This window comes from Bipolaris oryzae (assembly GCF_000523455.1).
Source record: "Bipolaris oryzae ATCC 44560 unplaced genomic scaffold scaffold_32, whole genome shotgun sequence".
Taxonomy (NCBI): Eukaryota; Fungi; Ascomycota; class Dothideomycetes; order Pleosporales; family Pleosporaceae; genus Bipolaris; species Bipolaris oryzae.
Genome location: NW_006911308.1, coordinates 29,616 through 52,149, shown reverse-complemented (window position 1 = coordinate 52,149; position 22,534 = coordinate 29,616). Strand labels below are relative to the sequence as shown.

The 22,534-nt window shown below is 52.7% G+C and overlaps 10 protein-coding genes across 10 annotated transcripts; 6 read left to right on the top strand and 4 right to left on the bottom strand.

Moving 5' to 3' along the window:
• Window positions 1-127: 127 nt before the first annotated feature.
• Window positions 128-1,601, bottom strand: COCMIDRAFT_34840 (uncharacterized protein; the record flags this gene model as incomplete). Its single annotated transcript, XM_007687648.1, has 4 exons — window positions 128-475; window positions 714-796; window positions 832-989; window positions 1,303-1,601. 4 exons carry the CDS (start codon window positions 1,599-1,601, stop codon window positions 128-130), a joined length of 888 nt encoding a protein of 295 aa, XP_007685838.1.
• A 687-nt stretch (window positions 1,602-2,288) lies between these two features.
• Window positions 2,289-4,751, top strand: COCMIDRAFT_89586 (uncharacterized protein; the record flags this gene model as incomplete). Its single annotated transcript, XM_007687671.1, has 2 exons — window positions 2,289-2,632; window positions 2,939-4,751. 2 exons carry the CDS (start codon window positions 2,289-2,291, stop codon window positions 4,749-4,751), a joined length of 2,157 nt encoding a protein of 718 aa, XP_007685861.1.
• A 1,380-nt stretch (window positions 4,752-6,131) lies between these two features.
• COCMIDRAFT_89663 (uncharacterized protein) lies at window positions 6,132-8,039 on the top strand (the record flags this gene model as incomplete). Its single annotated transcript, XM_007687670.1, has 4 exons — window positions 6,132-6,894; window positions 6,945-7,075; window positions 7,135-7,207; window positions 7,258-8,039. The coding sequence occupies 4 exons, from the start codon at window positions 6,132-6,134 to the stop codon at window positions 8,037-8,039; spliced, it is 1,749 nt and encodes a 582-aa protein (XP_007685860.1).
• A 512-nt stretch (window positions 8,040-8,551) lies between these two features.
• On the top strand, window positions 8,552-10,070 carry COCMIDRAFT_89572 (uncharacterized protein; the record flags this gene model as incomplete). Its single annotated transcript, XM_007687669.1, has 4 exons — window positions 8,552-8,755; window positions 8,821-8,899; window positions 8,998-9,526; window positions 9,701-10,070. 4 exons carry the CDS (start codon window positions 8,552-8,554, stop codon window positions 10,068-10,070), a joined length of 1,182 nt encoding a protein of 393 aa, XP_007685859.1.
• Window positions 10,071-10,623: 553 nt separating this feature from the next.
• Window positions 10,624-11,936, bottom strand: COCMIDRAFT_89536 (uncharacterized protein; the record flags this gene model as incomplete). The annotated part of the gene is made up of 2 exons (XM_007687668.1): window positions 10,624-11,682; window positions 11,745-11,936. The coding sequence occupies 2 exons, from the start codon at window positions 11,934-11,936 to the stop codon at window positions 10,624-10,626; spliced, it is 1,251 nt and encodes a 416-aa protein (XP_007685858.1).
• A 309-nt stretch (window positions 11,937-12,245) lies between these two features.
• COCMIDRAFT_3397 (uncharacterized protein) lies at window positions 12,246-12,521 on the top strand (the record flags this gene model as incomplete). The annotated part of the gene is made up of 2 exons (XM_007687621.1): window positions 12,246-12,255; window positions 12,319-12,521. 2 exons carry the CDS (start codon window positions 12,246-12,248, stop codon window positions 12,519-12,521), a joined length of 213 nt encoding a protein of 70 aa, XP_007685811.1.
• Window positions 12,522-12,722: 201 nt separating this feature from the next.
• COCMIDRAFT_24473 (glycosyltransferase family 57 protein) lies at window positions 12,723-14,530 on the bottom strand (the record flags this gene model as incomplete). Its single annotated transcript, XM_007687641.1, has 2 exons — window positions 12,723-14,076; window positions 14,127-14,530. The coding sequence occupies 2 exons, from the start codon at window positions 14,528-14,530 to the stop codon at window positions 12,723-12,725; spliced, it is 1,758 nt and encodes a 585-aa protein (XP_007685831.1).
• Window positions 14,531-15,691: 1,161 nt separating this feature from the next.
• Window positions 15,692-17,285, top strand: COCMIDRAFT_24472 (uncharacterized protein; the record flags this gene model as incomplete). The annotated part of the gene is made up of 3 exons (XM_007687640.1): window positions 15,692-16,231; window positions 16,288-16,589; window positions 16,646-17,285. The coding sequence occupies 3 exons, from the start codon at window positions 15,692-15,694 to the stop codon at window positions 17,283-17,285; spliced, it is 1,482 nt and encodes a 493-aa protein (XP_007685830.1).
• Window positions 17,286-18,187: 902 nt separating this feature from the next.
• Window positions 18,188-19,869, bottom strand: COCMIDRAFT_3394 (uncharacterized protein; the record flags this gene model as incomplete). Its single annotated transcript, XM_007687620.1, has 2 exons — window positions 18,188-19,598; window positions 19,676-19,869. The coding sequence occupies 2 exons, from the start codon at window positions 19,867-19,869 to the stop codon at window positions 18,188-18,190; spliced, it is 1,605 nt and encodes a 534-aa protein (XP_007685810.1).
• Window positions 19,870-21,215: 1,346 nt separating this feature from the next.
• On the top strand, window positions 21,216-21,998 carry COCMIDRAFT_89564 (uncharacterized protein; the record flags this gene model as incomplete). Its single annotated transcript, XM_007687667.1, has 1 exon — window positions 21,216-21,998. One exon carries the CDS (start codon window positions 21,216-21,218, stop codon window positions 21,996-21,998), a length of 783 nt encoding a protein of 260 aa, XP_007685857.1.
• Window positions 21,999-22,534: the final 536 nt, after the last annotated feature.

Here is a 22,534-nt window from a genome sequence, read left to right as displayed (position 1 = left end):
GCCACGTCTCAATGCATGGCAGTGCGCGCGCTACAGTTTCCGTGTTCCAAAATGTGTTGTCAGCGAGACAAATGATAAATGTGAAGTGGCTATGCAGTAGCTGTATTCCTATGATAAGTGTATAATCTCACACCGCTGGATGGTACAACATGACGTGAAGAAGCGGCCTGTCGGTGTACTTGGGTTGCTGATGTAAGTAAGTGAGTAAACATGGCTCGGTGATCCTGGACAGACGGCAAATGCGACGACTGCGGAGCAGGCAGATAATGATGGAGGATTGGATCCGGAGAATAGCGGCCCGACTTGCCAAACGATGCCATTGGGCTAGACATGGTTCGCTCGCGTATGCTGTCACATGCAGATCTGCGATCAAAGATCTCGTAATCGTAACCATGGAACCCTGAGGTGTCGGAAAATTGACGCGGTTGGGCGGAAGTAGGCAGCCTCGGAGTTGACCAGTGAGGGAGCGCGGAGTCTGAGCGCGCGGAGCAGAGGTCAAGGGTGGTTACGGGCCTTTGGAGAGTGATAACGACTAAGGGTAAGGTTCCGTTGTTGAGAAATTGGAACACGACCTTTAGCGAGGCCAGATAGGGCAACGCAGAGAGTGCAGCTGGGGGGGAGGGGAGGGGGCCCACCTGTCGGTTTGCACGAACATGACCCAAGTCTGAGGTCGCTGGCAGTGCAAGGCTAAAAGGCTTGGAGCTTTTACGTACACAAGCGTAGATCTCGACCGTCTCAACCCAGCAGGCGAGGGCAATTGACCGCGGCTCGGGAGCGACATGGGCAAAGAATGGGGCTCCAAAGGAACAGACGAGGCGGCTATGACATCACCGGGAAAAGAGAGTGAACGGTAGATGGGATTGGCGGAGCATTCCGGATGCTGCGCATTGCCGGTGGTCGGAGGGCAAGACGTTTTGCCTGAAGGGCGAGCGGTGAGGGTATCGTGGGCAGGGTTGGGAGCGGAGCAGACATGGCAATCAAGGGCCCCACTAGCATGTACTTACTTGCTTATTTCTAGTGCTAGGGACACTGTGGAGAAGACGGCCGGGCGACACGTGCGGAGGGGCGCCTACTATGGCACCACCATGCAGAAGGGTGATTTGCAAGTCGAATAGGATTCCTGATGTGGTGAGCGAGCGGGAGAGTGACATGGAATTGCCACTACTGCAACTGCTGCAATGGTGTGTCGTATACGTAAGCAGATGCTTGGAAACTAAGTAGTGGTAGTAGTTACGTACACAGATTGCAGCGTTTGAGATTTGCGGGTGGCGAGGGAGGGCTGAGTGTGGCAGGCACATGCACAGGCGCACGTCGGCGGCATCGGGACAAAACGGTCGGTTGCAAAGTGACAGGCAGAGCAAAGGGCAATGATGTCGCGGGCAGGCGAGGTGATGGGCAGTTGTGTGCATGTGCATCGAGTCGTGGGTGACGTGCATATGCCAATGGCCCCAAGCATGGAGTCTGGTAACGAGTACATAAGAGTAACTGGCCCAGACAGGCAAGCTGGGGCGTGAGTAGTGCAGCGCAGTAGATAAGCTCCTGGGCTGGAGTAATGGAAAGATCAAACGACGCAGGTGGGGGAGTGGACGTGCGCCGGCCATTGGCCCGTCGTGCTTTCCTTATCTCTCGGCTGTACGTAAGATAGCACAAAGCAGGGACGGCGCTAGTCCCCTTGCGGCCTACTGCCCTGCCCATCCGTGCGCGGTCCATGTCCAAACCCATCCCGAGCACATGTCTGGCACAAAAGACAGTGCCGGCGCTCTCTTCAAGGCAAAAACATATACATACATACTACACACACACAAACACACATATACACATACACACTCACCCATTCACCCATCCATCCCCCCGCACCATGCACCAGCCCTCTCCCCGCACCAGGTCCTAGCCCTCCGCCCCCCAGGACCAGCCCAGGCTTCCCACGCCGCTCCCGCCCCGCCGACGTCGCTCCATCTTCTACACTGTAGTAGTTGGGCACACGTTCAATGACGGCGCGAACCATCAGCCACCTCATTCTCCTCACAGCCGTTACCGGCAATCTGGGCCCTTGAGCACCCGCTGTCTTGTCCCTCTCCCTCCCTCGCTCCCTCCGCTGCATTATCCAAATATATTTGCTGTTCTTGGCATAGCCCAATATCCAAAGTGACCTCGCCTTCTCCCACGCGATAAGACCTGCCACATACCCTGCTCCGATAGCAAGATACTTGCATCCTGATCCGCAGTCTGGCCAACGGCCCGTAGTCTCTCATAGCCTTATCGCCCCCTTCCACGCCAGCTGCCCAGCCATGACGGCCGTAGCAATGCAGCAGCCGGCCATGGGCCCACGCCCAGTCGTCTCCATAGCACCAGCTCGCCCTCGCACAGTACACAAGTCACCCTCGACCAAGGAGAACCTGACCAAGCCAACCTCCACCAACGGTCCCGTCTCCAACATCCGCTCGCGGAGAGAACGCCCGTGTGACGCCTGCAGACGGAGGAAGAGTCGCTGTGTGATACACGAGGGCGCCGCCCTGTGTGTCTTGTGCGACTTCCACAAGCAGGACTGTACCTTTGTGCAAAGTCCCCTTCCCCGCAAGAGGAAAGTCGTCGACGGCGAGAAAAAAGATTCGCCCAGCAACACAAAGAAGAGGTATGTCTAGGCTCCTCCACTGCCCCGCGTTCGAGAAAAATGTCCCATGGCTCGCTTGGGCAAAGGAGCAACTACGTACATATACCACGCCAAACTGTCACGTGCTCACGTGCCATGCACTCTACCTACCTTCCCTCCCCACTCTTGATGTGGTTTGTATCCATTGCCCTGTAACACTTCGTCTTTTTTTTGGAGTTGTACTTTATGCGGCTAGATGGCATGACTGATACCGTCTGCTAGATCCGTCGACTCGGAACCTCCTCCATTGGCATTGTCGACCCCCACCATCACAGCAACGGCGCCAAGCCCACCATCACAATCACAACCATCACAACCACCACCACCACCACCACAAACACAGCTGTCCCACGTGCAAAGTTTGCACCCACCTCAGCTTGGAGAGACGCTGGGCCTGCAACGGCGCCAGCACAGCAGATACATTGGTCTGAGCTCCCCTTTCGACTCTCTACTCATTGGCCTCTCCCAATTCGATACCCGTAACGAATCTACTTTTGATCTCGGCACCCTTCGACGAGTAAACGATCATGAATGCTTCATCATGCTGCCTGACGAGAACACGCAAGATTTTGCCGGCGAGTCCGAGGCACTGACTCAGGTCGAGCAGCTTGTGCACCCACATGGCCCTGCCCTGCTAGACCTGTACTTTCAAGTAGTACATCCAAACTACCCCATTATCCAAAAGCACCTTTTCGTCGAGCGCTATCGCAGCGGCGATCGGGGCTTCTCACCAGCCCTTCTAGCTGGAATGTACATTCTGGCCCTAAATTGGTGGTCCTTCAACCCCAAGCTCGCAAGCTATTCCAAACCCGATGCAGCCCGATTGGAAGCGGTCGCAATGAAGGCATTGACATTGTCAATGGAGCGACCTAAACTGTCAACTGTGCAGGCAGGTTTGTTGCTGCTTCAGCGTCCAGAAGCAGATTCGTGGAGTCTGACTACGCAACTGGTCGCCGTTGGCCAAGAACTGGGCCTCCATCTTGACTGCTCCTCATGGTCGGTTCCTCTTTGGGAGCGTGGGCTGAGGAAGCGCATCGCATGTGCGTTGTACATGCAGGACAAATGGAGCTCGTTGATCCACGGCCGCCCCTCACACATCTTCAATGCTAACTGGGCAGTCAAGCCCATTACTGAAGAAGACTTTATTGAAGAAGGAGACGGATATGAAACACGGCAAGAAGAGACCGAAGACGAGAAAACGGACAGCCAGCGAGGACGGATACTGTTTGCCCAGATGATCGGACTTACCCAAATCATGGCCGAAGTCATGGACACATTTTACACCCAGACTGCCATCCAAGATTTCGCAAACGCAGGGAAGAAGTCCACTGAACTCATTCTGGCCCGCGCCAAACCTGTGCAGATCAAGCTCCGCCAGTGGCACGAGAAGTTGCCTGCTGAAGTTAAGATGAACACGCCGGAGAAGGGCAAGCTCACGTCGTCTGGCTATCTGCACCTTGCATACTTTGCGACAGAAATCACCCTGCATCGACGCATTGTACAGTCTCTTGACTCGACCAACCCAGACTCTTACGGTCTTTTCATGTGTCGTAGTGCTGCAAAGACGCGATTGATTTCTGCCATGGACTTTGTCAACCGCCTCAAGCCAGAACATCTGCAGGCCTTCTGGTACTTTGCTTCCAAGGTCAACTTTACGCTCATCGGAACGTTTGGATCGCTGCTGTGGGCTACAGCGCCCGCCAAAGAAGAGGCCGAGTTCTACAAGCTGAGGTTGTGCGAATACCGCTGGACTCTGTCCGTCTCTTCCAAGCGCGCCGACTTTCTCGAGTACGCAGTCTCCATGCTGGACGCTAGCCGTGTCATGCTCAGCAACCTAGCGGAAAAACCAAGTCTGGCTGAGCAGATTAGCAATGCTGGAGTGCCCCCTGCAGCACCTCCGCGACAATACTCATCCTTTTCAAACATGGGGCTGCCACAGGGTTCCAATGGGTCGGGAAGGTATGAGCAGGAAGACATTGATATGGCCGACGGTGATGACCTTCGAAGAATGTCATCTGGTGAAAGCTTCGACGGATTCCACGATGGCTCGCAGTATGGTAGTCGTCCGCATACGGCTGGCAACTCGCCTCACTCTCAATGAGAAAGCACTTTGTAGGATTGTTGGTTACGATATTGGAATGGTTTTGGTTATTGGATATGGTATGCACTAGATTTGGTGGTTATGATTTTCAGCGATTCAGCGACATCTTTACTGTTGGATTACAGGCGTTTTGTACGGGTGGTGAGCGCAGATATACCACAAGGGCTTTCGCGTATTGCGCGAAAATGGCGCCATATCGCGACACACAATGTCCGACACATGTGTGGTCGGCTCCATCTGCTTGCTTTTTTGCAGAAATAGTTATGATCTCATGTTTCATGTTAGCGCAGGTCGCGCCTTTGGTATATCCATTGGCCTTAGAGAATGAAGCATCGGTGTTCTGTCTCTTTTGAGAGCAGCACAGGCAGTTTCAGCCCGATAGTGAGTTGCAGTGTCACTCTACCAAAAAAAATAAATGAACAAAAATAAAGCACAAACAATTTGGAGAAGGTCATTGAGTATCGTGACACTGACATGGTGTGGTGATATTATAGTCAACTGAGCAGAGCAGTGGCTGTGCGCATAACATTGAAGCTATTCAGAGGGACAGGGCCAGCTGCGCCATGCCCATGGTCCGTCGTTGACGCGGGCTGCGGGAGCCGGGTGGGCCCGCGTGCCGCCTCCTCTTGCTCTAAATGCTCTGAACAAAAGCACTGCCCACGCCACGTCGGGAACAAGCACACCCATCCTCCCTCGCCCATTTACCGTTCATGGAAAGGACCAGATGACCTGTTCGTGCACATAGGCATATTTCATCTGAGAAGCAAGTGTCATGTTGTAACCAATAAACAACAGCCGCTATTGGCACAGTTGCCATTGGCACGCCCTCAACCCCTCACAACTCGTCACAACTCGTCATGTCAAAAGCCAGAAAAAGAAATACCCCGCTTCCACCTCTCGCTAAGAGCCAGAGAGATCTAAGCAGCCTTTTTATCCAACTTCTCAGTTGAAGAGAGTGAGAAACACAGAAATGCAAGCAGCGGCATCGCCTAATGCAGCTGGTGGAAACATGTTGCTTGGCAGCCCGCCGTAGCTCTCAGCCGTCACATAAAGGATGGGGCGTTGTATTGGGCAATTTGGGGGCTAACCCTCAGCTTCCTGTCGATCCTTCGCGGTGTGAGCTTTCTAGCGGATAGACAGCTGACAGGAAGGATTACGCAGTCTGGTTGCCTTATTGCCTTTCTCTCTTTTTTCCACTGTCTGGGGTTGCCCCTGAATGTTACAGTTGAAACCTTCTTTTGCTACGCCTGCATCCACAACAGCCTTGGTACGATTTTGGCATTGCCATACAAATACAGCGATAAACTTTGCTGTCCCTAGACATAGCACCCCCACCTAAGCATCATTACGTCTTATTCCCTCCCTTTGACCCACTCTACCATGACCGACGACGACAGCAAGGCCTGGGGACGACGTCTAGTCATATGCTGCGACGGGACTTGGCAGTCGAGCGTCACTATCGAAACAAACGTCCCATCCAATGTCACTAAACTATGCCGCCTGATTGCCCGTGTTGGCACAGATCGGAACAACCCCTCGAAAAAATTTCACCAGATTGTCTACTACGATTCTGGAGTGGGAACAGGAAATCTCAGCTCTTCTGAAAGGAACCGACAAGGTGGTACAGGAGCTGGATTGGCAGAGAACGTCATTGAAGCATACAACTTCATCGTGCAAAACTATGAGCCGGGTGATGAGATCTTCTGCTTTGGCTTCTCAAGAGGTGCCTACACTGCGCGTGCAGTTGCAGGACTCGTTTCCGACATTGGAGTCATAGCACCCATTAGTATGCAGTTCTTCGCGACACTATACAGCCTGTATCAGACAAATGATGAAGGAGTTGACTTTCGCCAAACACAAGCGTGGAGGTGGTTCACTGAAGGCAAGCTGAGCAAGAAGGGAGAAGAGATGAAGAAACAGGGTGTGGATGTCAAAGCAATTGGCCTGGACGATCTCAAACTACTTGCAGAGGTGTGGGAAATTCGACCGCATGGAGAACTCGCCGTTAGTGAAGACAGCAGAAAGGTGAAAGTCGTAGGTGTTTGGGACACTGTTGGATCTTTGGGCATACCAGACATGATGGGCTTGAATTTGGCCTCTCAGAGAACGCAATACGGTTTCCATAATGTCAAGCTGACAGAGAGTAAGTCGCACGGCTAAAAAAAATTGAGATTGCTGCTAAGCGCCCACTAGATATTGAGCATGCATTTCAAGCCCTTGCGCTAGATGAACGACGCAAAGCTTTCCGTCCGACTCTTTGGTATATTCCAAAGGACCTCGTCGACGATCCAAACCGACGTACACCTGAACTCAAGCAGGTCTGGGTGTGTAGTGCAGCATAACGTATTTGAGGTAACGAACAAACTAACAGTGCTCCATTTAGTTCCCTGGTGTACACATCAATTGTGGTGGCGGCTCACAGGACGCCCTTGGGGAGATGAAGGGAGACTCAGAAAGTCGGGTCCCAATTTGAAACCCAGCCAGTGAAAATGCTAACTAGGCTTAGATATATCAACAGCGACTCTGTGCTGGATGCTTCAAGTCATTTCTCCGCACTTGGCTATAGATCGACACGCCTTCTCAATGCATATCAACCAATACAAGCGTTGGCTATTCCGTATTCGCTACGCCTGCACTTACTACCACCCAAATACGCTACAGAAGATGTGGAATAGCGTCCCGAAGCTGCCTTCTATCCCATTCCTGAGCTCTGGTGGCAAGGAGCTAAAACTTCCGCGTGCTGCCTCACCACACGCGCATGAGAAGTTTGACTTCAGCTGGGGCACTGGCCCGCTTGTTGACTCGTACACCACAATGTATTACCTGAATGGTATGCATGTACGCATGCCCGGTCATGAAAGCGGCGAAGAATACGACGAAAAGTCAAAAGTGCACTCATGGACCAAATTGAGAGACTTGGGTGTTACGAACGAGTACATTCACCCCATCACCTACTTTCGTAGTCTGATAAAGGGCTGGGAGTCGCACTCGCCATTGGCAAAGTCATGGAACAGGGAGGCTTGGAAAGAGCAGGGCAAGGCAAGGTTCTGGTGGTACATGGATGGCGAGAAGGAAACGTGCGCGCTGCCTGAGTGGGTAATTCTCCCAGATGAATTGAATGGCGATTTCAATTTTGAAAGGAGATGGTACAATGAGTGCGAAAGTTCGGAGAAGACACTCGAGAAGCTTGCTAGTATTGGAGAGTTTGGCAGGGAAAGGGACTTTTTGGAGGTGATGGATGAGAGGCTGGGATTGGCTGATGGTCGGCCCTCGAATGTGGCACCATGAGTGGTGTTTCTGCTTCGCTGACTTTCGGTAAACAGACTGAGAAAAGCACATGTTCTATTTGTGGAAATTACTGTAGTAAATCTGGCGATGGAGAGCAGGTTAAGGCCTAAATTGACACTTTCGGTCTACACTACACTTCGGTTTTTCTAACCCCTATTTCTTGCACAATGCACTCCCCTGTGCTTGCCTCATCTGCATACAATTCTGCAGCGTCGAGAAACGTTCTTTGCGCTGTTTCCTTGGAGTGGTATGCTGTCACATCAATGCTGCATCAAAGGCAAGTACAGTTGCCTAGGTCGTCCAATGCCGCTGTTTGGCACCTGCACTTTCCTTCACCTGCCGTCCAAGAACGTCATCGGCTCCAAACATAAACCTCAAGACATCTCACTGCACACCAGAACACCACTTCTCTTCTCAACTCTTCCAGTCACCTTGCATCCCCCACTCCAAGCATCACCTTCAACTTCCTCGAATCTCCATTGCTCACTATGAGTGAACTTCACAGTGAGAAGATGTCTTCCGATGTGAGCAGCCTTGCTACCAGCCAGTCGAGCCAATTCCTCGACCAACTGGAGGTCATCTTGGACAAGCTGAAGACCGATCCGCTCAGTATCACGGCTGATGATGCTCGTCTTCTGTCTGGGAACTTTGCTCCACCTGATGAGAAAGCGGTCCGCATTATCTCTGCCGTTGAATATCTAGCTATTGCTAACAAGGTTTGCACCACCAGAAATCAAGCCACGCTCAGGCTCATCACCGCTTGCTACTGACGGCTGTCAAGGAACTGCATGCCTCCGTAGATGGCAGCCCTGAGGAGGTCACTACAGAGGTCCTTCGCATCACACAGAGCATCGTTAGCAGTAAGTGCAGACACCTGTCAAATCCCCAACATATTTTGTCTATGAAAAAGACCTCATTAGGGATCAGAAGTCTAGACCACACGCTGACACTGCCACAGAAATGCAGAAGGCTCTCGGTCACACCAACATTCCCCACCCAGAAGTGGAAGGCGAGCTCCAGGAGGAAATTGCCAAGATCGAGCCCAAGATTGTCCAAGGCACAGTGACAAAGGCTGAGGCTGATCGACTCCATTCGCTTGAGTCTCGTGCACATGGACACACTGAGAAGGGCGGTATCACTGCTGCTGCTCAGTCTGTTGTTGCGAAACGTGAGCGTCAGCTATCATCAAGTGGCGGCCCTAAGACCTTGCAGCCCTCGGACAGTGAACAGTCTCAATCAGACAAAGGAAGCTTCACATCATCTGAACTCCAATCCCAGCATGACAAGGAGGGAAACCTTCTACAGGCAGCAGACGCCGTCAAGGACAAGATAGAGGAGGGTACCTTGACCAAGGAAGAGGCTGGCCGTCTCCAATCCCTTGAATCTCGCGCTCACGGTGATACCGTCAAGGGATGTGTTGCTGCTACTGCTCAGTCAACTGCTGCAGGACGCGAGTCGAATGCTGCCGATGAGTGCCCTTGCTACGAGTGTCCTTGCGCTGACAGTAAGAATACCCTATCACCCCAAGAACAACTTTGCCACGACAAAGGAAAGAACCTTCACCAAGCAGAGCTCCCAATCCGACCGAAGCTCCAGAAAAGTACCGTCACGGAAGCCGAAGCTAACCTTCACCAAGCAGAGCTTCCAATCCGACCAAAGAGCCGGGATGATAGTAAGAACACCCTCTCCCTCCAAGAGCAACCCCGCCACGACAAGGAAGAGAACCTTCGACAAGCAGAGCTTGCAATCCGACCGAAGATTCAAGACGGTACCGTCACGGCAGCCGAAGCCAACAAGCTTCACTCGTGCGAGATGCGTGCTCATGGACATACTGAGAAAGGTAGACTGGCCGCTACAGCACAGTCTGTTGCTGCCCATCGCCAGAGAACCTTTAGTGACATTTCCAACTCGCCTCATCCCTCGGAAACGGATGCTGTAGCAGACAAAGAAGACACTGATGTTGACAAGGAACCCAAGAAGGTCGAGGGAGACTTGGGTGGGATGTCAAAGACAGAGAACAAAGCTCAGTGAGATCGTTTCGAACAACACAGCTTTGTTTGCTGCTGTGATTTTTAGAGGAGTGGCATGGGAATGGTTCCGGACATTTATTTGAGAAGGAAGGTTAATTCATGAGGCGTTCAGAGAACCTTGAAGCTAAAGATGATTAATAGCAAGTACGATACGAGTATGTATGTTTAGATGAACGGGCCTAGTAGCTTCCTAATGAAACTCACTTTCTTGAATTCAAATCCTCTCTTTCTTTCTTTTTCTTGAACTGCTATCTTTGGTCACATTGCCCAACTCAATTCACTGCCTGTAGCGATCAAGCTAGTAGGTAGATGACAGACAGAGTCAAGATAACAAAAGGCATCATACAAGCGATGATGCTGGAGCATTGTCTATGGTATCGAAATGCTACACACCCAGTGAGATACTCAGTGGGAAAAAAAAAGAGGAAGAGAAGAATTAAAGACCAAAAAGTCCCAAGAACCGCTGAATGCAAAACGGTCTCCCACCCCCCACCACGACCACCACTACCAGTGACCAACCAAGGAAAACACAAAGGCCAAGGAGCAAAAAAAAACTACTTGATCTCCGTCTTGCTCATCAAGTCAGCCAGGTCATCGACCTTTGCATCCTTGTCCTGTGCCACATTACTCTCCTCGTCCTTCTTATCATCCGCCACCAGTTTCGCCGCCTCTCCCCTCTTCTCCTCCTCATCGCTCTCTTCCTCGTCCTCTTCATCATCGCTCTCGAGTTCATCCAACTCATCCAAACCCCAGTACTCTTCATCATCAGCCTTCTCACCCGACTCGTCCTTGCGCGCACCCAGGACCTCACGCAGCTTATCGAGACTAGGATCTTCCTCGTCGAACTTATTGCCGTTGATTTCGATGCGGCGGAGTAAAGGGAGCGCGGTGTGAGAAGCAGATGCGAGGCCCGCGAGGCCCTTGGCGTTTATTTCGTTGAACTGGAGGCGCAGGACTTCGACCTTTTTGTTCTGCCCCTTTTCTAGGGCGGCGGCGAGGGCGATGCCGCCGCGGCTGCTGAGGAGGCAGTCGCCGACACCGAGTTCGCGGAGGTGGGTCCAGTTTACTACGGCTTGGCTGAGGGCTTTTGCGCCCATGGCAGTGAAGGTGTTGTCTTGGAGGTCGAGGGTGTCGAGCTTGGTCAAGTGTGCGAGGCCGTTTGTGATGAGGTGTGAGATGCCTTCCTGTCGGATACCGTTTTGCGTCATCTTGATCGTCTTGACGCCGCTGTTTGCTGCGTATGCCTTTGCCCATGCGGCCATACTGCCGTTCTCCAGACGGTTGCGACCGCAGATGACGAGCTCGAGGTCTGGTACGTCTTTGCCTTCCTTGCGCGCGGCTTCCTTCTTTGCGGCAAGTGCAGTCAGCGCATCGGCGACGAGCACACCGGCAGCTGGGCCGAGACCGTTGTTGTTCAGATAGAGGTAGCGAAGTGGGGTATGTTGCGACAGAAAGTCGACGAGCGGGGCAACAGTGTTGAGGCCGAAGGCATTGTCGGAGAGATCGACGGTGTGGAGCTTTGGTAGCGTAAGGAGGGAAGTAAGGAGGTGCGATAGCGCAGGCGGGATCTCAGAGAGAAGACGGGAGGTGAAGATGTCGGCGAGGTTTGCGACCTGTTGTTCATGTCAGTCAGTGTGCCCCTCAGTTGGCGACAACAAAGGGATGTTTTCCATACCTGCAGATTCTTCTTGGTCTCCAGAACCTTGGCCAGCGCCTCGCTGGCTTCGATACCTAGGGTGTTTCCTAGGAACTTGACCTCTTCCACATCGTTGTTGGTCTTCAACTCCTGAATGTGCGGCTCAATGTCCGCCGCTGTGGTGAGTTTCAGGCCCTTGCCCTCGATAGAAAAGACCTTTGCGCCAGCCATATTTGTGTTTGAATGTCCCTTGCAGTCGTGGTAAAATACAGTCTAGCAGAGGGCGAGTGAATGATATTCAACGGGCGACAAGGTCGTGTGAGTCGTGGGGCGCAATGTTTTGGCGGGCGTAGTGGGGGTTGATTTGCCTAGACCCGTTGAAATCTTGCAGGGGGTTTGCCCTCGTGCAGTGGCCGCCGCGGGAATGCGCGCCAAGACCAAGTCGATTGATGACACCATGCCCGGCGGGAACTTTTGGTGCGCAATTCCGATTGCTAAGCATCTTTCCATTCACCACCACCACACATACACGTACACAGCATGTCGTCAGGTATGTTTCCAAGAGAATGCAATCATGGCAGCGACGCCAATTAGCTGACACAAGGAATTACAGCACCACCCACTGCCGCCAATATGGGCTCAGACCTCAAGACATCCGAAAAACCGAAGGTGAAGCCCTGTTGCGTCTGTACCGACCAGAAAGCGAAGCGCGACGAATGCATGCTGTTCTCCACCTCAAACGATGCGCAAAAGGAATGCGCCAACCTCGTCGACGACTACAGGCGATGCATGGCCGGTTATGGCTTCAAGATATAATGCCAATGGACTCTGATGGCGACTGAGTTAATGGGTGGGAAAACATGGACAAGACGAGCATATGGGTGGCGTTGAATATTAGACGGCATCATTTCTTTGCTGTACAACATGTATCAACAGAATTGGAATCTTCGCTCCAAACATCTAGCCGGGGTATCGCAAAGAAATACTGAAATCCTCCTACAATCATTCCCTTTGCTCCTAGTTTGTTTTGCTTTTGGCCTTTCCGATCAATTCACTTTTAACCACAAGCCGCCACAAGCACCATAGGTAGCAAAGGCCAAACCCGCCCGTTCCGACAATCGCGTTTGCGACAACCCAGAGATCCGGTTTGTCTGCTGGCGGAGCGAAGAATGCCTCTACGATATGCCACCCGACCATGGCAATGTAAATGTTGATGTGCAACACTTTGCTAAAAATATCAAGTCCACTTCGGCTGCCTTCATGATAGGCCGAGAATGAAACGGGGGGAAGGCCTAGAAGATATGCCCAAAGAAGCGAAACGACAAAGTACGGGACCCGTAATTCGTCTCTCTTCAATAGCGGAAACATGGTCCACACGCCGAGCATGTTTGCAAGTCCTACCCATGCGCGGGTACTTGGTAGTAGACCTTCATGTCCGCCAAGAAGTAGAGTCATGGGCAACAATGGCAACAGAACATTCTTCTCATGCACCTGGTATGAGCAGAGGAAGAAGCCCCATGAAACCGCTGCGAAGGCAAGCGGAAGAATTTGCTTCTTCGGCTTGAGGAAGATGATCAAACACGGTGGCAGAATGGCAACCGACGTCGCGAGGAGTGCCAGCCGTTGGAGTGACTGGATCGGATAGCGATGCAGCTTGTGAAAGGTGTGGATGGTACACCAGATGTTGGCGACTTTGTCCTCGAATAGCCCTCGGGAAAAGGGAAAGATGCGATGGATGGACTGCCCCACCTCGAGAACATAAGGATAGTACCAAGCCTCTCTGTTCCATGGTGTCATGAACCACTCCACGTTTAGTAGTGGGGGCACCGTTTGAAGGCCATGGTAGAAGCCAATGTAAACATCGTATGCCACACCTGTAAGGAATGGCAAATACAAGATAGCAAAGGCAGCGACAGTAGTCAGCGCAATGGCGAAGAATCGTACAATGTTGATTCGCGGGAAAACGCAAATGCCCAAGAGATAGGCAAAGATGGCAGGCGCATAGAACAGCGCCATCTGCTTGAATCCAAGAGCACCGACAAAGAAGACACAACCCCAGAGCGGCCTTCCAGCGACCACGCTTGACAGTGTGGCGATAGCGAAGCCGAGCATAACGGTGTTGTATTGGAAGTGTCCATGGTCAATCAATATGGCTCCTGGCTGCATCAATATGGCCACCAATGCAATTGACGATTCCCAGATGTTGACACCTTCGAGGCGTGAGAATCGGCGGAGGAAGATGACAAGGGCGGGGACGTATATGAGGTATTCGGATACAAGGACGGTAGCTCGCATGTATATTTTGAGGGACGGATCATCGAGACCGCGCGACTCGTGGAATTCGAACCACTTAGGGTTGATGGCAGAGCCGCTGTGACAATCGTCAGTATGGGCGTTGCATGTCTAAGGAACCGAACATACATGGCCCCCAGAAGCCAACTGTGGTATGCAGTCAGAGGCGGATAGTCTAGTCCCCACCACTGCAAGTCATAAAAGTACCACAGGGAGACTGGGATATGCTGTGTGATTTCCATCCAGTGGCGCTGGGCTTCAAAGTCTCCATGCATTGGCGGCGATTGATAGCCCGAATATCCCCAGAGACCGACGGCCCAGCGGAACAAGCCGACGGCCATGAGTATGAGGGGTATGGTGATCCATTGCGACACGGTGCCTTTTGCAGGCCACAGAAACGCGACGAGGGGAAAGGCTGGTTTCGTTGAGTTTGTGGATTCATCGTGGTCGAGGGTACCATGTGCGACTTGGGCAAGAGAGCCTTCTTCGATCTTTCTCCGCCGCCGCGGTTTATGGACTGCTGGTGAGGCCATGATGACACTGCTTGAACAGGAGTTGCACGGCTTCATGGTTCGGACTCGTGGAAGAATGACTACGCCTTACCATAGTGGTACTAGCGTAAACCTGCGCGAGCTCTGGCAAACTGTGCAGTTCGTAGTTTCCAATGTCGAGGTAGGCATGGGAGAGCACGACTGGGACTGTTTGGTCCATTGAATGCATGTACATCTGAATTGACAATTGGATTACAGTCTGTTAAGTTTCTGTAGGCACCGTCTGTATAAGCAAAAGTGCCCTGCGCATAGCCAAAACTGGCCTTTTTACTTTTAGACCATGCTCATACTCATCTAAGTACAGGTTAAAGAGTCGTGCTCGCAAGATACAGCTCCACTCTCCAATCTCTCCGTCCACGTATCCACGGCAAAAACAGCGTCCCTTGCTGGACCCTGAGCCGCTGCTTTGCTGCAAAATACTGCCTTGACCGTGGCCAGCCAAGTTCGCAGTGGGGCGGTTCCGTCCAGTGTAGCCACACAACGCGTCGCGGCGCAGAGCACGGGCCACCGTCTCCGCTGAAAAGTTCGGCGCTGATCTTTTCTGCGCCTCCAGGTATTAAATGCCAGCCTCTCCCACTCGCTCACTCACCGTCTATCACCAATCTTTCACCTTACTTTTTAACCTCGAACATCACCAGTTCGAGCATCATTTGAGGGCTTTTGCGAACTTCAAGTGGGCTACTGAGGGCAACATCCAGTACCAGATCATATCACAAGTCAGTGGGCAACGTTTGGCATTTCCTTGACACACATTCTAGAGGGCACGTCTGTAGCTCGTCAGAGCACGGCAAGATCAACCAGAGGGCTTTGCGCTACTATGAGGGTTAATCTTCCGGCTTCTCGGCTATTGTGGGAACACGCTGCCTTGAGGCTCGGTTTTCTGTGGGCTCTTGTGGGCTTTCCGTGGGCTTGAGGGATATCCGCTTCGTGCGGTCTCGAGAGATACCAGTGGGCTTTTCGCAATTTGAGACAACCAGATCACGCATGCTAGCGCATACGATGACCTTTTGGCATCAGCGCCTGAGCGACAGCATTATTGCAGTCGGCTCCTCTATATTCTTATTTTCACCGCAATACCATTGATTTTTACGTCGCACACGTCACAATACTGATACATTGTAGATCTAGTACATTACCATCAAAATGGGCAAGACCAAGGTCGCGGACAAGTCGTCCAAGAAGGACAAGAAGGCTGAGCTTTCGAGCATCAAGGCCGGTCGCGTTACCAAGCCTGCTGCGACTCCCAAGTCGAAGAGCAAGGACATTGCCAAGTCAGTTGCTTCCAACGTGAAGGACAAGAAGTCGAAGAAGGCTCTTACCCCAGAGCCCGAGTCTGATTCTTCGTCTGAGAGCGAAAGCGAGAGCGAGGAATCCGAGGAGAGCAGCAGCGAGGAGGAGGAGGTCACCAAGAAGACCGCCGCCAAAGCCAAAGCTGCTCCCAAGGCCGCTGCTAAGGCCGACTCCGATTCTGACTCTTCCGACAGCAGCGAGGAGGATAGCGACAGCGAGAGCGAGAGCAGTGAGGAGGAGAAGCCTGCCCCCAAGGCCAAGGCCAATGGTGTCAAGACCAACGGTGCTGCTAAGGCCAAGGCCGAGTCCAGCGACTCTGAGAGCGACTCTGAGTCTGAGTCGGACTCAGACAGCAGCGAGTCCAAGGACGAGAAGCCTGCTGCCAAGGCTGAGGTTAGTTTTTACCTTTTTCTCTCCATGGTTTGATCATCCTTTACTAACTAATACAGGCTGCCTCTACCTCCGACTCTGACGACTCCTCTGACTCCGACGCCGACTCTGATTCTTCCGAATCTGAAAGCGATGAGGCCGAGGCTCCCTCCAAGAAGCGCAAGGCTGAGGAGGTTGCCGAGCCTGTCATCAAGAAGACAAAGACCGATGAGCCCGTTGCTGAGGACGGTGTCAAGAACCTGTTTGTTGGCAACCTGAGCTGGAACATCGACGAGGACTGGCTCCGCCGCGAGTTCGAGAGCTTCGGTGAGATTGTTGGCTGCCGTGTCATCACTGACCGCGAGACTGGCCGTGCCAAGGGGTATGTTCTGCAACAACTACATGTCTTTCTGTCCGACCAAATACTGACCTACTTAGATTCGGCTATGTTGAGTTCGCCAAGGCTGCTGATGCCGCCAAGGCACAGAAGGACATGCACGAGTACGAGCTCGACGGTCGCCCATTGAACGTCGACTTCAGCACTCCCCGCCAAAAGCCTGACACCAATGCCCGTGCCAACAAGTTTGGCGACAAGCGCAGCGCTCCCAGCAACACTCTCTTCATTGGCAACCTTTCATTCGACTGCACCAACGAGACCATCCAGGAGGTCTTCGCCGAGTATGGCAACGTCACTCGTGTCTCTCTGCCTACCGACCGCGACAGTGGCGCGCTCAAGGGCTTCGGATACGTTGACTTTGGCAGCCAGGAGGAGGCTACCGCTGCTCTCGAGGCTCTCCAGGGCCAGGACGTTGCCGGCCGCCCTCTCCGCGTTGACTTTGCCGCTCCCCGTGATGACAACGGTGGCGGTGGTGGCCGCGGTGGCTTCGGAGGAGGTCGCGGCGGCGGTCGTGGCGGCCGCGGCGGCTTCGGCGACCGTGGAGGTCGTGGAGGTGGCCGTGGTGGCGGCGGCTTTGGCGGTCGTGGAGGCCGTGGCGGCGGTCGTGGAGGCGGCCGTGGTGGTTCATTCAACCGCGGTGGCTTTGGCGACTTCCAGGGCCAGAAGAAGTCTTTCGACTAAGCGTCTTGTAGGCTTCTACGTCGCTCGTATGCATTCTGTGTATTTGCTTTGATCATCTCGAGGAGAGAGAGAGAGTAAGTAATGTGTGGAGGTTTTTGCCCGTACGATAACGATGTGTGACATGATTATCGCATGAGAGGTTCTATTTTTCACTCATGGGATATATGGCGTTTACTGGGGGGGGGGAATAAAAAGTTGCTTGGTTAGATGACTTGACCATTTGCCATATAGGCTAGGGTCGTGATTAGCTTTAGTTATCTTTAGAGTATGAAACTCTTTGTTGAAACATGATTCATGCCTTTGTGTTCTATGCCATGATATAATGTAGTTGAGACCGTGTAGTTTATGCGTTTATGGGGGGGTGAAGGTAACACAAACTGTCACTTGTGTCAAATCTTGTTCTGATAGTATGTCATACGTAACGCTGGTACCGAGTTTGTTCTAGGTTTGGAATCGTGCACATGCACATACCAACTTTTTGCCGCTTAGATAATCAAGAACTTAGACACATTTGACAGATGATTGGCACGGAAATAATGACGGGAAATTTAGAATGGATTGTTGTTGTACACACACACATCTCCTTCAAGTCAGACTATCTAGCGAGAGATAACGACGAGTGATGCCTTTGGAGGAAAGAAAAAGAAAGAAAGAAACTGACGCAAAGAAACAAAGGTAGACTAGCAAAACAAGCATGGAAAGAAGGGGAAAGAAAAAGGGAGGGGGTAACTACGCGAAGAAGCAAAAAAAGACACAGTAGATCAGCCACAAAAAAACCAAAAACCAAAGAGGCCACGCCATGAACAAAACTTCCATAGATGAAAAATTGAATGAAAGTGAGTGAGCGAACACCAAAAAAAAGAGTGTATGTGAATGAGTTTTGGGTAAAGCTTAGAAAAGCCCTATACACTCTCTCCGTCCGACTCGACATCTGTATTCTCAAGCTCAAATTGCTTCTCAGCATCAGCATCGAAGCACGTCTCCCAGCAGAGGACTTCGCTAGGGAAGTCCTTCTCTACGCTTGGGCGCTCACGCACGAACCACGCGAGTCCTGCGCCGGCGATACCAAAGAGGGCGAGGCAGGTCCAGAGAGCAAGGTTGGTAGTATCTACGCTGACGTCGTCGCTAAAGTAATACGTGGTGCCGCTGACGGCGACGGCGAAGGCTTTGAAGAGACTTGCGATTTGCATCATGCCGACGACGGTGCCCGCGGAGAAGGCATCTGGGGTGGTGTTGAGGACGAGGAGGGATACGACGACTACGGCGGCGTCGGTGAGGAGGTGTTTGGCGAAGATGGAGAAGGTGGAGATGATGGGGCCGAAGCCTGAGCATGTGACGATGGCGGCGAGGAAAGGGGTGAGGATGTATGTTGCTGGGAGGAGGGCGGAGAGGGAGCGGTAGAGCTTGACGAGGCCGTGCTTGGAGGTTGCGCAGGGGACGGCGTAGAAGACGACGGCGGCTGCGAGGCCGCGGACGCCGAGCACGATGATGTTGAGCCATTCGCAGGGGAGGCCCATGCCGCCGGATGCGGTGCTGCTGTGGCCGAGGTGCGGGAGGACCACGTCGAAGGTTGAGGCGTGCAGGGAGAGGAGGCAGAAGGAGGAGAGGAGGACCATGAGGGAGGGGGCCTGGAGGAACTGGCTGATGGTGATGGGTTCTGGGCGGGCAAAGTCCACGAGCGTTACATTTGTGTCGTGCGAGTCGCGGCGGAGGAAAGCTGCCCTCTCACAGTCGATGTCTGCAGCGTCTGCTGTACGCTCGTTGTAGTTGGGTAGTGTCTCCTTGAGGAAAATGCTTGCCACGAGTGCGATGATGAACACAACGATTCCGCAAGCTAGCTCCGAGCCCAGGGTGGGGTAGTTTTGCCATACCATGTTGTATGCTTGCAGACTTTCAGAGACCATGAGTTGCATAATTGGACCCATGGAGCCGCCGAGGGAAATAACGGGTAGGCGAGCAACGTTCTTTGCGCGTTCCTCTGCCGTTAGGCTCAAATCTCCGAGCATCGTCAGGGTTGTGGATACAATAGCCGAGCTGACCATGCCTGCAATAAATCGGAAAATGGTACAGCTAACAAGTGTGGTCGCAAATCCCATGCATAGGCAGCAGACAAACATGCTCCAGAGTCCGATGAGCGTTACACGCCGTCTGCCCATGCGATCCGCGAGGTAGCCCCAGAAGAGGCCTGTGGTTCCGCCGAATGCGTATGCGCAGTCGAGTATGCTTCGGAGATAGGATGAAGATAGGGTGCCACAAAAGTCTGAGGACGAGAGAAGCATTTGGAGTTGTGGCTGTAGGCTCGAGGCCATAATGCTGCAGGCAAAGGTTAGTATTAGTCCAGGGAGGTTTGGCAGCCCATTGCGATTGAGCGCCAGTCGGAGAACACATACGCTTCGGCGAAGAAGACGAGGTAAACCAGCACCAGTTGCCCTCTTTGCGACTTATCCGCACTATCCGGTACATCTTGACTCTCCATCTCTTCCTCGACTTCTTGTTCCTCCTCTTCTACGATAGACACCTTATCATATTTGCCCAGATCCTTGACTGGGATCAGTGACCGCGTCCTCCTGTGGAAACCCAACATTTTTGCAAAAGAAACCCAAACAGCCTATCCTGGAAGATTCGAATGTGCGGTAGAACAGTGTACCGCGGGGGAGAGAGCGTAGGCAGGCACGTCCAGCGTGAACCTGTGCGTATAGCGACTGCGACGGGTACAAAGGGACCCAAAGGAAATGGAGATAGAGATGGCGAGAGAGCGACGAGAATGGACTGTCAAGGGAGTGACAGGCTCACTGTGGAAGAGATAATAGAGACTGGACGCTCACGACGGCGGCGGCGGCGACACCAACATGGCGCGAGGGGTTTGAGCTTGATGGAGCGTTTGAAACAGAAGGAGTGGTGCGTCGCGCGCCCATTGGATCTCAGCCTCCCGCCCTAGGGCGCTAGCCACCACCTGGCGCCAAGCCGCTTAACGCGGTCCCATGTGATGTCAGATTGAGATGGTTCTCGCTCGTGAGCCACCCCTTTGGGACGTGCTCGGCCAGGTTGGGGTTCAAATAAAGGTCATGGTTTCGCTAATGGGCGCAGCATTCCATGCGCCCATCCGGGCTGTTAAATGCTTGCTTTGGCCAAGGCTTCCAAGGGACCGTGAGAGAGGATGGGCTGGCCCAAGAAAGAACAAGACTTGCAGAAACAATGGGCGTTAGACGGTCCGATGCGGAGAGACTGAAGTCGAAGTCATCTTACCACCGAGATGCGTGTAACAGGTTTACGGCGATGTGGAGTGCGGGAAGTGTGCTGGGTAGAACCAGAGGGGCGCACCTCAGAGTTTTTGTACCTTATCCGGTGACAGTCTTCTAGCATGTTTCGCGTGAACTATATTAATGGGAGAGCCCAGTGAAAGACATCACAGAGCGGCTCGATGATTATACCACGGGCACGCGCTGTTGAATCACGACATTTCGGGGCGGATATTATAATGCATGTTCCGTGGTTGGTCAATCATTTAATGATCCCTTGGTGGTATTCTGATTATTCAAACATCTTGACGCTCAAATTAGTTCTACATGCTTCTTGTCTACGTATGGCGGGGAAAAAAAAGGAAGACTTCACCCTAGGGAAATGTGCTCTAGTCCGGGCCTTGAATGGTACATTACCTTTGATCGGGTTCGGTATGGGGTATTTAACCTGGATTACTTATTGGGAACCACAGTCCCACATTTCCAAGTATACTTCGAAGATCATGTGGAGATACATAGAAGAAAAGTTTCTAGCGGGCATGTGGTCAAGTGTGCGGCACACCACAAGATAACAACATTGGCCGGAGGATTCGAATACAATTGAATAGCTAGGATGGTCGAATTATGTACAACAATGAAATGGCGCAGGAGGGTGGTGCGTTTGGGGGGTAGCTATGGATGCTGGTCTGGAATGAAAGAGAAAGTTGGAAACATATTACAACCGTCAGTAGATTGTGCTGAAATTATGGCGATACTAGAGCCGTGTTGGCATATTTTCAACTTTGTCCTAGAGCACGAACTACGACCGAAGATCCAGGCCCTGATTCCGTGGAGAACACCGAGATCTTCACCTCCTGTACTTGTCCATATCCTCGAGGGACCCGTCGAAGCATCCGGAGCCGCTGCCTATCCATGTTGGGTCTCACACCAACTCCGAAGAAGTAGTCACAAGTACAACCACTGCGACTATAGCATCCGGCTGTTTCTTGGCCATTTCTTGCGCTGTCTCGGAGAGGTGAATGCAAAGATTGAGTGGTTTGCGGTGGACGCGAAGCCGCTCCTACTCTTCCACTGGTACAGCAATCCACTTCAGCTAAAGGTACGGCATAGTGTCTTTAGCATCACGACCAGGTCGGGTGAAGAGTACATTGCAGACTTCACAATCGAACAATTTGGCTACCCCAGCACGATGTGGTTCATGGAGAAGAAGGAGTATGTTGAGAATTGTACGACAGGGCAAAAGATGAGGCAGCCATGCGAGGACGAGGTTGCCAGTGCGATGAAAGGGGAGATTGAGATGACACGCAAAGTGGAGGTTGTCAGGGAACTGTGCCGAGAGTTAGATTTCAGAAGGTGGAGGCGATGGGATGAGAACGCCCGGGTAACGTGGTTGGAAGAGCGGGTGCAAGAAGCGTTGAAGAGGAGACGAGAAGGGGGGGGGGCAAGCTGTATTGATAGTGAGTGTGATGGATAGGGTGTAAGTATGTACGTGGTGGGAGTGGCCTGTGTGGCTCCGCGGAAGCCGGCGTTGCGCGTCTTCGTCCGTCCAAAGGCGTGCCAGCCTCGAAATCGATAATGGTCGTCTGCCCTGCATGCGCAGCCCTAAACATGACCTGCAGGTTGACGAATGTTTCGGCCCCCACACGATACCGGTGAATAGCTTGAGGCAGAGACGGGCCAATCAGGTCGTGTTGCATACGTATCTGTGTCTGCGTGGAGCCAGAACATGACGGCCCTGCGGGCGACGAGAAGCGCGACGACACGGGTGCTGTACGAGCATGCGACTAGGGGAATTGCGGATCGGGTGGAGCTGCGCATTTGTGCAAGTTGCAGGTCGCGGGGCGGCGGGTTTTATCACCAGCAGTCGGCGGACCAGAAATGGTGACGAGGGCGAGCTGCGAGGATGGCGAGATGACTTTATCCATGCACAGCCTGGACGCCTTGCAGCGTGAGCGTGTGAAGGGCTCGCACTAACACCCGTTCCTGCGCTGCTTGGGGCTGACCGGTAGC